General features: G+C 57.6%; 1 protein-coding gene and 1 pseudogene across 1 annotated transcript; both read right to left on the bottom strand.

Moving 5' to 3' along the window:
* The window catches only part of LOC116551033, a 15,484-nt pseudogene extending 9,488 nt beyond the window's left edge, over nt 1-5,996 (bottom strand).
* Nucleotides 5,997-6,232: 236 nt separating this feature from the next.
* LOC116550757 lies at nt 6,233-10,171 on the bottom strand. The gene is made up of 2 exons (XM_032276761.1): nt 6,694-10,171; nt 6,233-6,374 (listed from the first exon to the last, which is right to left on the bottom strand). Exon 1 carries the CDS (start codon nt 9,265-9,267, stop codon nt 8,149-8,151), a length of 1,119 nt encoding a protein of 372 aa, XP_032132652.1. The 5' UTR covers nt 9,268-10,171; the 3' UTR covers nt 6,233-6,374; nt 6,694-8,148.
* Between the last annotated feature and the right edge of the window lie 5,074 nt (nt 10,172-15,245).

The raw sequence follows: 15,245 nt of genomic DNA on the forward strand, positions 1-15,245 counted from the left end.
GGTGGGGAAGGGTGGCCTCAGGGGTGCAGCTGTGGGGCTGCACAGTATGTGTGCACGTGTGTCTGTGGTGGGGAGGGGTGGTCTCGGGTGCAGCTTCGGGGCTACACAGTATGTGTGCATGTTGCATCTGTGGCCAGGGGGTGGTCTCGGGTGCAGCTGATGCATCCGGACTTGCACTGCATTTGCATCTGTGCTTGCACTTGCGTTTACATGTGCATTGGGGCTTGCAGCTATATTTGCCGTAGAACAGGGTGATCACTCTCAGGTGGCTCTGCATGCGATATGTCTCTGGCTATCCCTGGCCCGGGGGTGCTCTTTCATTCTTGACTTCACTAAAGGACAGCAGGCCTGGCAGTCAGTGTCCTGTGAGGGACACCAGCCAGTCTAGATGTTCCAACAGAGGAATTTTAACACCAGGAATCAGCTACCGAGGTGCCAGAAGAGCAGAAGGGAGAAGCGTGCTCAGGGGAGGCCAGGGCAGGAGGGCACTCCCGGAGACAGGAGCTGCTCCTGCCCACGAAGTCTGTGCTGCTGAGCTGTATCTGGCTGTGGATGTGCTGCTGAGGGGCCGCCTCCAGCAGGGCGAGGACACCTGCCCTGACCCTAGTGGCCACCAGTGCCAACTGGAAGCAAGAAGCATTGCTCCTCCTCCTGCAGCAGAGCTGGCCGAGGCGCCTATGGGCATGAGAGCTCTGGAAGTGAGTGTGCAGCTTCCAGGCCCCTAGAAACAAAGTGTGGGGCTGAGAGTAGAGGTGCCAGTAATGTGCAGTAGGCCCTGCGCCCGCCCTGCGGTGGCCTCAGCACGAGCCCAGGCTGTCCTGTTGGCTGTGACCCAGCAGCAGCCTGGGCTGTGCTGGCCCAAGGACTCCATCTCTGTCGTTCGAAACTCCGCGACGCCCAATACCACTTTAGTCCCGCATCCTCTGTGCTGGGGGCCATTCTTGGTGCTGGGGCCCTCATTAGATACTCAGTTTGCCCAGCCAGGGGAGCAGGAGCTGCTGTCCTGGGCTCTTTGCTGGCACCAGACACATGTAGCTTCTATCCAGGACGCATCCTGGAGGACTGAGGGACCCTCACCTGCTACAGCTGGAAGCCCCTCAGGCAGGGCTCTCTGACAGCTGCCTAGCACCAGCAGCAGGTGTCGCAGAGGGGACTTGGGACTGAGGGCTGCTTGTGACGTGTCGCCCTGGGCTTTTGGGAACAGCCTCTCTGGGGAGGAAAGGGGGACTGGCCCTTCTGTGACATGGACCACGCGGGGCCAGCCCTGAGGGTCCTTGCCAGGAAAGGGGAGCAGAGCTGCCTTCTGTCCCCATGGAGAAAATTGAGACCATGCTGGCAGCCATCGGCTGGTCAGGCTTGACCCCTGGGGGTCTGGGGCTGCAGCACAAAGCACCGCAGACCGAGGGTCCAGACCACAGACGTCCACTCTCTCGAGGTGCTGGGGGCCAGAGGCCAGAGATGGTGTCGGGAGGGCTGGTTCCTGCTGGGGCTGTGGGCAGTGTCTGTCCGGGTCTCTCTCCGTGCCTCTGGGACCCCTGGCATTCCCTGGCTGGTGGAAGCAGCGTCCCAGTTCCCGTCTGCTTCCCAGCTCACACACCCTCTTCAGAGCTTGTCTGTGTCCAGATCTCCCCTTTCCGGAATGCCAGTGGTCACTGGAACAGGGACACAGCCTACCCCAGCAGGCCTCCTTTTAACGAATTCCACCTGCAAAGAGGCTGTTTCCAAATGAGTCACACTCTGAGGTAGTGGGGGTCACGACTTCAGCATATACATGGGGAGTGGGATGGAGACAGATGTAACTCAACCCAGAACAATCCCCTCATAAGCAAAGAACTTCTTTCTCCAAACAGAAAGAAAGAAGTCTTAGCGGCCTGTTACATTAAACTGGAGACCAGGCCCTAGGAGGCTCAAGCGGATGGTGCCAGGCAGGCCTCACAAGTGACCTCACCCTTGCTTGATTTGCAGAGGTAAGCGAAACCGAGCTGTTTCTTGCAAATGCCTACATTAAGGAGAAACAGAACTTAAGCTCCACCAATCAGAGGCAGCCAACAAACTTACATAACCAGGGACTTTCCAATGGGATGGGCCCCATAAAGCAGCTGTGTACCTGCAGCCAATCAGATACTTTCTCTGCTTTACCTGAGGCAACTCTGTACCTGCGGCCAATCAGGTGCTTTCTCTTCTTTACATTAGGCAACTACAAACCTGCAGCTAATCAGATACCTTCTGTCCTTGCAGAGCTGCCCCTGTGTTCCCTTGGTGGAGCTCCTGATTCACTCTGGTGTGGGGCTGCCCAATTCATGAATGGCAATTTGCTCAAGTCAACCCTTTAAAAAGTGTATTATGCCTCAGTTTACCTTTTTAAAAGAGACCTCAACTTGAAAGGCAGGTCAAGAACAGGAGTAGGGAGTTCTCAAGGATGTCAGTATGAGTGACCACTGAACACCAGGAAGAAGGCTCGACTCATCAGTCGACAAAAGAAGGCACATCTGGTCACCAGTTTCCCTGTTGAACTGGTGAACTTTTATTTAACCGATAATCCTCCGTGGAGTGTAAATGCAGGTGGACTTTTGGAGGATATTGTCAACATGAACCTGCAACCCAAAAATGTTCCTTCAATCCTGGGCTTCTATTTCTGATCCTCTAACATAAGGAAAGATCCCAAGATATGGGAAAATATTGATGCAAAAAAGATTCATCTCAGCGTAATTAAAAAATCCACAGAAGCAAATCCAATATAGCAAAAGGAGAGATTTGGGTATATCCGTAGGAGAGAATGCCATACAATCATTACAAATTGCATTGAGAAAGGGTACTAACGGCGCTGGGGATCCCTGTAGTTATAGTGTTGAGCTACAAAAGTGAGCTAAGCTTACACACACACGCATACACCCCACACACGCACACCACACACACACCCCACACACACAGGTTGGATGAGAATCATACCCCGGAGTGCGTTTACAGAGGTATGACTGACTGTCAATGCGAAGAGGCCATGTCCCAGAAGGGAGATTTTTATATTTGCAAGAGGAGGGAGGCAGGAAGTTTCAGTTAGGTTGGGCAGGAGCAGGCACCAGCCTTTCTTGTGGTTTCCTTGGGAAGGGCAGGGCAGGGCAGACGGGTGGGCAGCTCAGGACTGGCTGGCCAGAACAATTCTGGTGGACTTTGGGGCATAGGGGCTGTCCCTGCTTGCCTGGCTCTGGGGTCATCTAGGGCAGGGAAAATGCTGGCTTGGTGTACGAGTGAGATGAAGCAGGTGGTTGGGGTACAGACAGGATTGCCTGCTCTAGGTCAAGCCCTGTGTTGGCTCCAAGATCAGCCAGCTCTGGGAGGGTTGGTCTGCAAGGGTCCCTGCATGCCAGAGCATCAAGAATATAGAAAACAAGAAAATTATAGTGAATCCAATTGGCCCTGTGACAAATGGATGCCAAAAAGACAAATACAGAGTCTCAGAAAACCCAGCTAGAACACACACACACATACATGCATATACACACATACAGGCACACACGCACATGCATATACACACATACAGGCACACACACACATGCATATACACACATACACACATACAAACACACACACATGTATATACACACATACACACATGCATATACGCACATACACATACATACACACATGCATATACACACATACACACATATGCATATACAGACACACATGCACACACACATACAGACACACACATGCACATGCAAGCCCACACATACACATGTATATATACACATACACACACATACAGGCACACACATACACACACATGTATATACACACATACACACCTACACATGCATATACACACATACACGCATATATGCACATACACACACACACGCGCGCGCATGTACACACATATGCATATACATACATAGACACACATGCACACACACATACAGACACATGCACATGCAAACCCACACATACACATGCATATACACACATACACACATACACACACACACACACATACATATACACACATATACACACACATGCATATACACACATACACACACCCACACATACCCCCACACACACATGCATATACACACATACACACATAGACACACACACACACACACAAACCCACACACACATATACACACACATACACACATGCATATACACATATAGGTGCACACACGCGCATATACACTTACACACACATATAGACACACACATACACAACACACATACACAACACACATACCCACACATACACATACACACGCACACACACACATATACACACACACATTGTTTATGTTGTTGAAATGCACAGGAACAGGCAGCGCCGGAAGGAAGCATTCCACAATGTTGATGGTGTTCTCTTGCTGTTGTGAATATATGGTGGTTTTTCTCCTTCTGTTTCTCGTAATGGTCTTAATTTTCAAACTCTCTATCAATGAATATGTATTATTTTTATAGTCAGGAAAAAAGGGTTTAAATTATTTATGTGGCTTCCTGGACAGGAGGCCTCGGCTGGGGCCACCCTGAACCCAGCAAGCCCTGCTCCCACACCTGCTGGGCTGGGGACCCTGCTGGGCTGGGGACCCTGCAGCACTTCATGTCACTCAGGCACGGTGTTTCCTGCTGGTGTCTCCCGGAGCCAGGAGGAAAAGCGTCGGAGAATCGTGTGTGGTGACACTGGCAGTTGGATGGGACCCAGGACCACTATTCCATAGATGGTGTCCTGGGCCCTGGGGAGCCCCTGTCCTGAGGACAGCAGGTTCAGCGCGAGGGACCAGGCATCCTCCTCGCCCTTCTCAGCTGCCACCTGAGCCTGGGCGGGGGGAACGGGCCAGGACTCAACACTGCCCTCACCAAGGGGTGGGACCTGCGTGGCAGGCACACTGTTGGGATGGCAGGCCCTTGGGGTCTCAGCCTTCATCTGTACACCGCCACCCCACAGCCCTCCCAGACGTCCACCCCAACAGGGGGCCAGGGCCCTGATCTGCCTGGGACTTCCTTGGTTTCAGCACTAAAAGTCCCACACCCCCTAGTCCAGGCCGAATGGAGAGGGTTGCTCACCTGTGTTCAATGTCCCCTCAGAGCCCTGAGCCATGCAGGCCCTCACATCCCCATGCTTCCACCCCCGTCTCACCCCAGATCTGGTCTGAGTGGGAGTTGGTCCCACAGTCCTGATGGCCCCTGACAGTCACAGTTCCCTGAGGTCTGCAGCCAGCCACCTGGGGCTGGCACAGAATGTCTTGGAGCGGGGGGAGGTGTCAGAGGGCTTCAATGCACCCCTGCATTTGGGGCTGTCCCCCCAAAGGTCCTGGGGGGGCTATCCCCCACACGCCCCTCCTGCCAGATGCTGGACCACCTGTGATGGGGCGGAGGGACTGCGGGTTAGCTCCATCTGGAAAACAGTGTGTGTGACAGAAACAGGGCGAGAGAGGATGACAGGGGAGGGGGGATGGGCCGGGAAAGAGTGAGCTTGGGGAGGAAGAGAATTCCCTTGGGATTCTACCCTGAGGTGACCGGATAGCTCCTGCTCCGGAACTGCCTCGGTTCAAGAGGTCGGCTAGATTCCCAGAGAACGCACACCTCTTATTAACATTTTTCAGGGACTTTAAACCGCAGTCACTACATAGGAAACATCGGTTTGAAATTATGGCAAAATACACTTTTGCTGATCAATTGGCTCCATTGTGTATACGCAGAATCTACACACACATTCGTGTGTCATCAGAACTAGGACTTGAGGCAATTTTAATGCAGAATTGAGGAAAATGAACATGCGCAGCCGATTCCAAAACCAGCCCTTTCAGCCTGCATCCCAGGGGCCCAAAGACACCTCCCTGGGAGTCAGAAGACAGAAGCTGGAGTCTCAGCTGTGCCACGGAGCGCCCTGGGACTTAAGATGTCACTCGCCTCGGTTTCCCCAGATAGGGTGAGAGAAGGAGGTGGCTTCTTACCTTCCTTCCTTTGCACACAATGGCTTCCTCCATGAAGGCCACCAGGGCCATGGAAATGAGCGGCAGGCCCAGCTTCTGGTGGCACAGCCAACCCTTCCTCGGGAGCCCCTCCCCAAGGGTGGGGCGGGGGACAGAGGCTGCAGCTCCAGCCTCCTAGGCTGAGCTCGGACAGGGCCTCGCGGGGATATGCTGGCTGCCCTCCACCCTCCCCCGGGAGCTGGCTGCCTCCTCCTCCAGCTTCAGCCCCTGGACCCCTTAAGAAGCAAGCGCCCCTTTAGGGCCTGTGCTGGAATCCAAGACGCTGGTCTTTATTCAGGTCTCTGCCAGCCGTGCTTGCCAAGAGATGTCTCAGTCTCTTGTCAGACACACACATGGCTTCCAGCAGGACACCGGTAAGTTCTGCCTATGAAATGATGGTTTCCACAGTAGCTGCAGGCAGGGAAATGGGAAGGGTTAAACTGGCTTCCTGCCCTGGGACATTTGGGGATTTTTATCACACGTCACTGTCTGTGACAGCCTCTGGGCCTTTGGAATATTCTGGTACAACTGCCGGCTCCTCGGGCTCATCTTGGCTAAGCAACCAGTTCACAGGCGGGGCCGTGGCGCCCCGGACAGGTCAAAAGCAGATTGGGACGTGACTGGCAGCGGCGGGAGGAGGGCTTCTCACAGGGAAACGCAGTCTGCGCCGCCCTGATTGTCTCGGGCTGCCCAGGGCAGGTCCAAGGCGGTGGGTTTCTGGGTGTGTCACCTGCTCTCCCAGGCGTGCGGGCCCCGCCCCCAGGCCCTGCTTCCTCGCTGAGGCTGGGACCCCATCCCGCTGGGCCATGAGCTCCCAGGAGCTGTTTTGCCGTGAGCCTGGCTGGGTCCTCCAGGGTCTCCTCTGGGAGCCGAGGGAAAACTCGTGGAGCTTCAGGATTTTGAGAGTTGCAGGAAATAAGACCTGAACTTGAAATAACTTTAAGCAAAAAAGGAAGTTTGTTTCGAGTCCCTGGAGAAGCTGGGCTTAGGGCCTTCGGCAACCCAGCCTCCTGCTGCTATCCACTCTGTTTCTCTCTGGGTGGGGCCTCTTTCTCTACTCGGACAGATGGAACTCCTTCCGGGCCCGGCCTGGCCACACAGCACCCCACAGCCTGCATGGTGGCCCAGTGGGGATCCGTCCAGCCCCAGAGGCAACAGGCCCCCCACTGATGCCATGGGGGCAGGAAGGGGCTGGGATATGGCTAGTGGGAACCACACCCAGTGTCCGCCACGCCCCCAAGACCCCTAGCTAGGGGCCCTGAGGTAGGGACAGGAGTTCCAGCCCAGGCCCCGATGCCCAGTGCCACGTGCCCTGCCCAGCGAGCCCCTTCAGCGTCCTGGGTCTGTGGGCCTGCGGCCGTGGCCAAGTTCAGCCTGCCCATGTCTGACCACAGGCTGGGAATGATTCTAACATTTATAGATGGTTGGGGGAAAAAAGGCTTTGTGACACATGAGAGTTACACAGAATTCCCATCTCCGGGTCCATAAACACAGTGTAATTGGCACAAGCCAAACCCACGTTTGTGGCTGCCTCTGCACTTTGAGGCCAGAGACCACGAGGCCCCTTCCAGAGACGGCGTGCTGACCACAGCTGCGGGCAGGAGCGCGGCCTCCGGCTGCAGCCACTCACCAGACGTGGCAGGCTCTCAGCCACACCTGAGGTGCGATTCGAGTTTCTCATTCAGCCGGCTCGGCTGACAAGGAACTCAGCCTCCGCCAAAAACTCCAGAACCCTTCATCTTGGTCTTTACGCCCTACATTTTTTTCTAATACACAAGAAAACCAACCCATGACTGTTCAAAAGGAGACACTAAAATCACAATCCAAGCAGGCATCCTAAGGCCCTGGCTGATTTGAGGCCTCTTCCCACTGGGTGTCCTAGGGTCCCTGGGCCCTGACGTCCCTTCCCTGCCTGGGCTGTGATGGTCACGACTAGCAGGGCCAGGGCTGGGCTGGAGGCCGGTGCTGTGGGTGAGAAGGAGCCTGCCGGGCACATCTGTCCTCCTTGTCAATGCTGAGCAGTGAGGCGTGGCTCCATCACGTGCTGGGGAAGAAAGGAATTCACAAAGGGCTAAGCTCTTCCTGCTCTCCTCAGAGGAATGGAGGGGCCGCTGACTGCTGTTTCCTGGAAATCTGTGCACCAGTCAAGTGGGGCATCTGTTTATCGGGCCCACGGTCTGACCCGTCAGGTGTGCTTTGGGGCAGTGGGGGAACCATCTGGAAGGCGTGGGTCCCTGCTTTCTGTAGGGTTGGGGTCCATCCCTGCCTTTGTAACTGGGCCTGGTGAGAAGGGCCGGCCCTGGGGTCCCTGCCACACGGCCTGAGGTTGAGGTAACCACAGAGTTCTTTGGTGGCAATGGCGGTGGGGGGTGAGGGCCAAGGACCTCTCAGTACCAACTAGAAGGTCAGGTGCAGCCACCTGAAGCTGCTGGCAGGTTCCAGGGCCTGTGGACTCCCCATTACACCCGAAACAGACAGATGGGGGCGCCGTCATAGCTCCCCAAGAGGTATGGAGACCTGGGTGTCTGACCCCTTCAGTGTGGTCTGGGAGCTGCCAGATGAGGGACACGAAGATCCAATCCAGAAGCATTCTGCTGGGGCTGCTGTCTCGTCCCAAGCTGCAGAGGCCGGCGTACTTGTTCCTGGCACAGGGGTCGGTCAGCCACGGGCCAGGAAGCAAAGGCTCGAAGACCTCGCTCCTCAGCCTGTGCAGGCAGGCGGTGGTCACCCTCCTGACCCGGGGCCTGGGACTCCTGGGCGGCATGTGCCGTGGGGGCACTGGCACAGAAGAGGCCCTCCAGGGGCCCACAGGGGCTGCCCCTCTCCAAGCAGCCAGGCCAGGCACCCGGCGGCCTGGGCTAGGACCTCCTCCGGGCCTTCGCTGCACCATCTCCCAGCCGTGCTCAGCGTGCCCCAAGCTGGAGAATGGTGACTGACCATGGGTGACTGGGACCCTCCAAGCTCGGCAGAGGCTGTGTGTGCTTCCCCTGAGGCGGGCCTGCCGTCCACAGACTCTCACTTCAAGCTGCCTCTGCCCTTGGGAGCCCTCTGGAATGAGGGGATGCAGGAGAAACCCGGGTGGAGGCTGCCTGGTCCTTGGGGCAGGTGAAAGAGGTGTCTTCTGCAGGAGTAGGGGGTGGTGGAGCTCAGCAGGCCCGTGAGAGGGGCCTCCCTGATGGCCGGAGATCCAGAGGAGGAAGCAGCGTGGATTAAAACGGGGCCAGGACAGGCTCGGGCAGGGGTGCTCCAGGAAGGAAGGAGGGGCGCAGGTAAGAGCAGAGGAAGCCGCAGGGAGGGCCTCCATCAGGGGAACAGGCCCCCCATCAGCGCACGTGGCCAGGCCAGAGTGCTTTCTTACTCACAGCTCCCCAGACTTGCCTGTTCCCATTGGGTCACAGGTGACCACAGGTCTCTGACCCTCCACCCCCCAACTCAGGTCTATCTGTTGCCTCACCCTTTGCTCCTGTTGGCAGAAAATAAGCCAGTAACACCCTCCCCTAAGAGAGGCCCAGGGAGCCCTGGTGGGCATCAGATCCAGAGGTCCCTGGAAAGACGTGATTAAAATGAAGGAAGCCAGAGGGGTCCTCACTGAGCTCCAGCAGGGCAGGAGCTTCTCACACCCTCTGAGCAGCAGGAAGCAGGCGCTCTGGGGGCCGAAGCCTCAGGCCCAGATGAGACGGTGGGGTCTGGGCGGCCGGCACCTCCCTGCTCCCCCAGCCCTGGAGCAGACTCTAACCCAGGGCCGTGGGAATCTCACGTGATCAGCCCCAAACCTGGCGCCCAGCCAGAGTGTGGCCTGGAGCGGGGTCCTGATCCAGACAACTTCCAGGAGCTGCTTGAGCTGGGAGTGAGGAGCCTCTCCCTGGGGGCCAGGGTGCAGGAACGCACACGCCCAGGAGGCTCCAGGCAGCTCCATCCAAATCTACAGCAAGCAGGCAGCAAGCGCAGGCACCTGGCCTTCCTGCACGCACATGGACCGCTCGGGACTTGCACGAGGCCCTCGTGATGTGGGATGAAGGCGGGCGGCCATGCTCGCCCCTGCTGCAGTGAGGGTTCCTGGGATGTCTTCTCTGCAGGGGAGGCGCTGTGGGGAGGGGCTGCTCCCTGCCCCGGGGAGTTCTGACACCAGAAGTGGAGACGTGAGGGAGCATGGCCCCAGATGTTTATTTAGTCATTCCTTGGTTTTCTCGTGTATTCATGTGACTCCTGTAGCGCTTTGCTCATAAGCAGCCGTTCCAGTCCGAGGTGCTCATAATGCAGTTCCGGGATGAGCACGTGGGGACCTGGGAGGCCAGGGCCATGGGTGGGCAGTGACCTGGCTTTGATGCCCAGCGTCTGCCAGTTCCCATGTGCAAACACTCCTAGCACGGCCAATTCCGAGCTGCCGACATGAGGTCACGGACACAACATCAGGACGAGACGCCCCAGGCCACAGGCTGTGGTGGGCAAATGTTAAAATGCTAAAAAGTAAAAAGTGTTAAAAAGTAAAAAAACAAAAGGTAAAATATGGCCAGGAAGTAAAAATTGTGTTGCCGAAAAATGCTTTGTCTCCGTGCTACTTTTTCTTTGTGCACCGAGAATTATTTCCAACAGGTCCCAGCTACCGGCCACAGCTTGCTCCGGCCCAGGGAGGTCAGTGGTGGTGCCAGGAAGCTGTGATTCCCTCGTTAACAAATGAGAACATTGAGGCCTGGAGAGGTGGACAGGCTGCCGAGGCCACGTGTGCAGTGAGAAGCAGAACAGACCCACACGCAGACCTTCTGTGCAGCTGAAGATCCCTGCCTCTCTGCCCTCTGACTGCTGCTCTGGCAAGGCCAGGTGGGGGCTGGGGACCTGGAGACGGCTTACTCCCTGCAGAAGCCACTGCCTGCTGTCCCGGGGCCGGACCTGGGGATGGCCGTGCAATACCAAGTGGCCAGGAGCAGCCTGCTCTTCCTCCCTGCCTTGGCCTCCGCGCCCTGGGCTCCTGCCAGCCTCCCCCTCCCCACACTCAGCTTCCTTCCTTGGCTCCCCAGGGCTTGCAGAACATTCAGGCAGGTTGGGGCAGAGCCCACAGGGTTGGCGTGCGCTCCCAGGAGCCCCCACCCAGGCCTTCTCCACTCCTTGTTTGGAAACCGCGGCGTTTGCTTTTGAAGGGCACCAGAGTGTACGCTGCACTTACAGGAGGACTGCTGATTATTTTCTTAATGGAAGAGCAAATATTTACGTCTTAGGATCTAAAGGGCAGTGTGGAGTGTGTGGGATATTGACTTTCAACTGGGAGTGGGCAGGGAAACAAACCCTTGGCTGCCTCTGGCCTTGCTCAGCCAAAATGAGCAGAGACGTCTCCCTTGGTCTAGGGGCCACCTGGGCCTCCATTTACCTGCCAACAGAGAAGGAGGGCCGAGGCGGCTGTGCCATCAACCACTCCTCAGCTTGGGGTGACCGAGCAACCCTCCATTAGCCCCCTCCTGACCACTGCTTTCCCCACGGGCTGCGACGGGGCCCGGGGTCCTTCCGCCTCTCTGGCCTTTGCTGTGCCTGAGGGTGGAAACTCTTGCTAGGTGGTCCCCCTGCAGCTCTGTCCACATGTGCTGCTGGCAGCCACCAGCCCAGCCATGTGGGGGCATGACCGTCAGTCTGCCGTGTGTCGGCAAATGCAGCCTGGGCCAATGTTAGGTTATTAAGGCCAAATCCACACCCCTCATAGGGAAGTGCACCGGGAGGCAGGGGAGGGGCTGCAGGGGAGCCCATGGGGAGAAGGAGCCTCCTAGAGACCCCCAGCATCCGCTTCCTGGGCAGGCAGGTGAGCTGCAGCCAGAGCCCCTGGGTTCGCCCAGGCTCAGGGCTTGTCTTTGGGGCCACTACACCAGCCCCACCCAGGATTGCCAGTCCGGCCCTGCTGTGGGAGCACCTGGGGTGTCTGGGGAGCAGGCTGGCCCTGACCCAAGCAGGAGATGCAGTTCAGGGGCCGGCCCCGGGGGTGAGGGGTCCTGCCAAGAAACACCTGCCTGTCTGCTGGTCACTTGGCTTCCTAACCCTATGGCAATCCTGCTGCATGCTTCTGGAAGTTTCCACCAGCAATGCCAGGAGCTCTGGGTCTGCACCTCAGCGAACTACATGGAAAAGGGCACTTGTTCTGTGGGTAACTTGGGTGTCCATGGCCCCAATTTAGAGGCAGGGTTGTCCCTGGAGCCATTGGTGGCCCTCGGTTGCTGGGGAAAGAGGGTAGCACAGTGCAGAGCGTCCCCGCCCAGGGCAAAGCCAGGACAAGGCCTCCTAGGCCAGGAGAGAGGGAGGGCAGTGGCTCCCTGCTGGGCCGCCAGACGGAAGGTAAACAGCTCGGGGGCTGGTGGCTCCTGTCTCCAGGCAAGAATGCACAGGCCAGGAAGGTGCCTCCCCAGGGAGGGTTTTGCCCTCTGAGGGCCACCCACACAGGTGGCCTCTGCAGTGGCTGAGAGGTCACGGGCTGCTGTGTTCCCTGTCCTTACCCAGCTCTGACCGCCCGGTGAACTTGGGCTGTGTACACAGAGGGGTTTCTCTGCACAGCAGTGTCATGTCCACCATGTCCCGTGACTGTCTGCCTCACATATCAGAGAAAGGTGGCTGGAGCCAGTTCTCACCCCAGGCTGCCTCTCAGGGGCAAAGGTGCCCTGGAGGGGCCTCAAGTCATTGTCCTCAACTCCAGTCTTGTCCTGCCCACCTGGATCACCCTGACCCTGGGCAGTGGCCTCCTCGTCAGCCCTCAGGTGGCTGACCTCAGCCCCTGGACACCCTGCTCTTCCATGCCCATGGAGTGCAGGGCAAAGGGACTCAGTCCCAACTGCACAGTGTGAGTGTGTCCTGGAGGGGGACAGAAAAACACTTAAAATCCTGAGACACGCTCTCAGCTCTTACCCATGTGCTTGTATGTGCACACACGCATATGTGCTGTGTGCCTGTATGCGCACATTTTGCATGCATGTGTATTGTGTGCATGTCATGTGCATGTGTGAGTGCTTTGTGTGTGTGTGTGCATATGTATTGCATGCAGTGTGATGTATGGGTGTGCACAGGAATGTGTGAGCACATGTGTACGTGTGTGTACATGTGTGTGAGCTCATGTGTATGTTCATGTGTGTGAGCACGTGTACATGTGTACCTGCGTGTGTGAGCACATATGTATGTGCCTGTGCAAGCACATGTACATGCATGTGAGTGCATGTGTACATGTGTATGTGCATGTGAGCGCATGTGTGTGAGCACATATGTACATGTGTATGTGTGTGAGCTCATGTTTACATACACATGTGTGAGCACGTGTACGTGCATGTGTGAGCACATGTGTACATGTGTATGTGCATGTGTGTGAGTGTATATTTAAGGATGCACAGGTCGCTCCGGCAGGCTGGCCCCGTGTGTCTGTGGAGCGGTGGGTGGAGCTCTCCAGGGCAGTCGAGGTCTCCATGGTGGCTCCCGGGTCCTAAAGGGCCCCCAGGCTTCCCCAAGTGGCTCTCAGAAGACTCATTCCTTACAGGAGCCTTCCGCGTGCCTGTGTGGCCATAAGCCGCCGCAGCAAGGGTCTTCTGAAAGGTGAGGCAGACCCTGGAAGCCAGTGCTGCAGCTCCCACTGGCTTCTGTTAAGAAACCCAGGTGAAAGGGACCCAGAGGAAATAGGACACAGACCAGGTGCCACTCACCGCCCCCCGCACCCACAGATGCGGCCCTGCATGATGCTCCTGGGGACTATCTTCACACTCCCGGGGCACGCGCGGTGCCTGCCTCACAGCCTGTGGGCATCCTGGCCTGGATTCCTGCCGTGCTTCAGGTGCCACTTGAGCCAAACAGCCAGCGACCAGAGCCAAGGGGCCACCATGCCCTGGGGAACAGGGAGACGAGCAGGGTCTGGTCTGGCAGGCAGGACCTGTGGCTTCATGACACCACCGTCCCCACCAGGAGCTTCACGGTATCTGCCTCTCCCGGACCTCTGGGGAGCCCCATGCTGGCTGTCCCTGAAGAGCAGCTGATGACCTCGAATGCCAGGCCCCATGCCAGAACCCCACCTTCCCCACCTGGCGGCCTAGGACTGCCAGCTGGGGCGGCGCAGCTGCTCTGGGATCTGGAAGCTTTTGATTTGCGTCAGCGCCGAGCTGGCCAGGAGGGGCTCACACTGGGTGCTCAGCAGCCGCTGCGAGTCACGGTGACATCACAGCTGTGGGAGCCCAGAGAGGGTCCTGCAGGGAGACGGGGTGGCTGCACTCAGCCCAGTGCTGAGCCCACATCCCTGTCTCCCCAGGAGCTGGGTTTTTAAAAGCAGTTTCCATGATACAAGCACCAGGTCTGGCCCCCGAGAAGAGGCAATGGAAGCTGGAATTGTCTCTCCCAGGAAGGGCTGCCCTGAGGGCCCCCAGCAGCAGTGGGCGGGCCACCCTAATTGAGGGGCATGGCGGGAGCCCTGGCAACGGCTTGAAACCTGCAATTTCACTAAGATGAAAGGGTCAGGATGGCCTTGAAGAATGCCGCTCCATGTGGTCTCTCTAGGGCGCTCCGGGAAGCCCCAGGCGTGAGTCCAGCACTTCTTTGGGAAAGAGCCGGGTTTGGGCCCAGCTATGTGACCCATGTGTGTCCCTTCCCGGCCTCCCTTCATCACTGACCCCTCCCACCCAGGAACAGAAGAAGATGTGAGTCATCTCTGATATCCCACGCTTTATCCTTGCAAAGTCCTCCGAAGAAGGCAGCTCCCCACCCCGCCAACCTACCCTGAGTCGGTCAGCAGCCCAGGCACGATCCAGCTGCTCCCCCCAGCAGGCTGCCCCCAGCTCCTGGCAGCAACTGCCCCTGCCAACCTGACCTGCCTCCCTCCACTCACCTCTGCAGGCGCCCTCTGCTCTTCGGCTCACATGCCCCACCTCAGCTGCTTTCTAAGCTTCAAGACGGCTCCTCTCCCCAGGCTGGAGGGCATAGGCCAGGGCCACAGCTCCCGTCTGGGGAGGGGCCTCTGCTGATCATCAGGGCTGGCTGTAAACACTGAGGACAGACTCACTCGTGTTTCAAGACCCTGGGTAGAGCGTCCTGGGAACATGGATCCCGTTCCCAGCCACACAGAGAGCTGGGGGCTCCTGAGGTTCCTGCTGGGGTCCGCCCAGTCCCAGGCCAGGTGGGATCAGCAGGTCCACTGACCTATAGCCCACTTGGGGTGCGAGGTTGGGAGTCCTGCCTAGAGCCAGATGCCCAGCCTTGGTCATCTTTGGAGGACACCTCTCCCTCAGCAGGGCTCCCAGCCTGTCCCTCCTCCCCAGCCCCTGCAGCCCACCCGCACCTGGT

Source organism: Sapajus apella, unplaced genomic scaffold, assembly GCF_009761245.1.
Source record: "Sapajus apella isolate SASKATOON/1434 unplaced genomic scaffold, GSC_monkey_1.0 scaffold8, whole genome shotgun sequence".
Lineage (NCBI taxonomy): Eukaryota > Metazoa > Chordata > Mammalia > Primates > Cebidae > Sapajus > Sapajus apella.

Bases quoted from the DNA above. Each gene is read 5' to 3' on its own strand.
- LOC116550757 (XM_032276761.1), bottom strand. From the start codon at position 9,267: ATGGAGGCCCTCCCTGCGGCTTCCTCTGCTCTTACCTGCGCCCCTCCT.